Consider the following 2112-nt stretch of genomic DNA (forward strand, 5'->3'; position numbering starts at 1 on the left):
TGATGCAATGAGATTTAGTGAGTCTTGTTCCTCTTTTATTGCAATGTACTGTCTGGTTTGCTGCAACATTGTCATAATGTACAATCTACATAATCAGCATAACCATAGCAATACATAACCATACATAATAAGAAACTGATCCATACATAACAATACATAACCATTGTTCACAATACATAGAGGAGTTCACTTCAAATGCATAGTTCATCCTTTTCTCACAAAAGGATGAATAGCATAACTACTACATACATACACAGCCATAGTTCACCATTAGTACAAGCATACAGTACACAACATTAGTTCCTAGATGCTAGGTCATTACACAACCATCATTCCCAAAAGGTCAGCAATGCCACTAATCTCATTTCATCTTCTTCACTTCTCCAAGATGGCTTGAATCCCCCTGAACTTCTCCTTCAACTTTTCATTCTGAAACTCTAACTGCCACTTCTCTTCAATATGCTTTTTATTTCCCTTAAGCAGATCAGCAACCTGAAGCTTCAACTCTAGCTTCTCTTGGGTGAGCTTCTCCTGACACTTAGTTAGCTCTGCATTCTTCAGCTCCAAATTCATACTAGCTTCAGTAAGCACTTGCTTCTCTTTCATTTTGTTCAACTTCAAGTTCTGAATGACTGTTGCTTGAGCTCTTGTCAGGTTGAGCAGCACCTCATACTTCTGAGTAAGTTGCTGGGTCTCTGCATCTTTCTTTGCCATCTTTGCCTTCATATCATCAGTCAGTTCTTTTCTTACCTCCTGCTGATATGTAATGGCAGACTGCAGATGCCTGAAATCCACCACCTTATCTTCCTGGAAGTTCATCAGCTCATGCACATCTTGGACTAGCTTGTCATAGTTGGCCTCCAGCTTGTTCTTCTCTTCTGTCAGATGGTGGATAGTGAAAGAATTCTCAAGATTGTCATTCACCCTAGCACTTTTGGCATCTTCAACCATTGCCCATAGCTTCAACAATGCATTCTGCATTGTTGGGGGCCACTGGTGATCAACCCATTCAACAAAGCCACAATTGCTACCTTCCTGCAAAAACAATAACAACAACAAAACAGTTCATACAGCAAGTAATTACACAAAATCACTGCAGTTGCCAAAAAGAATGTCTAAATTTAGCATCAGACCACTAAATTTAACAAGAGGAGCAACCACTTGAGTAGCTGACTGACTAGGTTCAGCCATTGTTCTAATGCAAAATATACTCATGCTTGACCTAAATAAGCTACTCTAACCACTATGAATCAAAATGTTGACACCAAGCAGAGTACTCCAGCAAACAGAGTCCAATATGGCACTGACCAAGTAAGAAAAAAAATCAGTATGCCTACAATCCTACAATACATACCGGCTGTGCACATGCTAAAAACCTCCTGCTTGTGTCTGTTCCTTCAAAGGCAACAAGCCTCTCAGATGCCATGCCGTGCTTCTCACATGGAGACATCACATCCAGCTCAAGCCCCTTGTAATCTGGATCTTCAATGGTGAAAGGAACCTGCAGAAGCTCGCACAAAGACAATGGCCAAATCAAAACCTAGCGAAATCAACCAAATCAAGAAATCCCAAATATGAAACCCTAACCCTAACCCTGTACTGACCTCGTTGAGACCGTCTGTGGAGGAAGAATGCATGTACGGGGGGCTAGAATGGTCGTCGCTGCTTTCGTCCTCCAAAACCATGGCGACGGCGGGGCGGTGCGGCGGCCGGCCGGCTGTCGGGACGCGGTCGGCGGCGATGGAGGAAACGAGCGAGGAGGAGGAGGGGGAGGGGAATGGTGCGGCCGGGCTGGAGCTGGTGCGACCGGGCCGGTTAGGACAGCAGCGCACCGGCTCGTCCTAGTCAGCACGCGGGCACGCGCCGATTGGCCAGCGTGGCACCTCACGGGTGGGCCCGACCTGTCGGATCGGGCGTCAATACGTATAAATACGCGTTTTAGTCCAATTTGCAAAAATTTGGACCAATGTTGGTACTGACACGCAAAAATTAGCAATCGTGGTACCAATCTGCATGTGATGCCTGAATTGTGGTACTTCTGTGCAATTAACTCATCTTCCTCCAGCGATGTACCTTCGTCATGATCTCCCGCAGCAATCTGCAGGACCCGAC

General features: G+C 45.2%; 1 protein-coding gene across 1 annotated transcript; it reads right to left on the minus strand.

Annotated features, from left to right (window-relative positions):
* Positions 1-235: 235 nt before the first annotated feature.
* On the minus strand, positions 236-1372 carry LOC119278740. Its single transcript, XM_037560073.1, has 2 exons — positions 1355-1372; positions 236-1035 (listed from the first exon to the last, which is right to left on the minus strand). Exon 2 carries the CDS (start codon positions 979-981, stop codon positions 376-378), a length of 606 nt encoding a protein of 201 aa, XP_037415970.1. The 5' UTR covers positions 982-1035; positions 1355-1372; the 3' UTR covers positions 236-375.
* Positions 1373-2112: the final 740 nt, after the last annotated feature.

Source organism: Triticum dicoccoides, chromosome 3B (genome assembly GCF_002162155.2).
Source record: "Triticum dicoccoides isolate Atlit2015 ecotype Zavitan chromosome 3B, WEW_v2.0, whole genome shotgun sequence".
Lineage (NCBI taxonomy): Eukaryota > Viridiplantae > Streptophyta > Magnoliopsida > Poales > Poaceae > Triticum > Triticum dicoccoides.

Excerpts from the sequence above, each read along its gene's own strand:
- LOC119278740 (XM_037560073.1), bottom strand. The coding sequence starts at position 981 with ATGCAGAATGCATTGTTGAAGCTATGGGCAATGGTTGAAGATGCCAAA.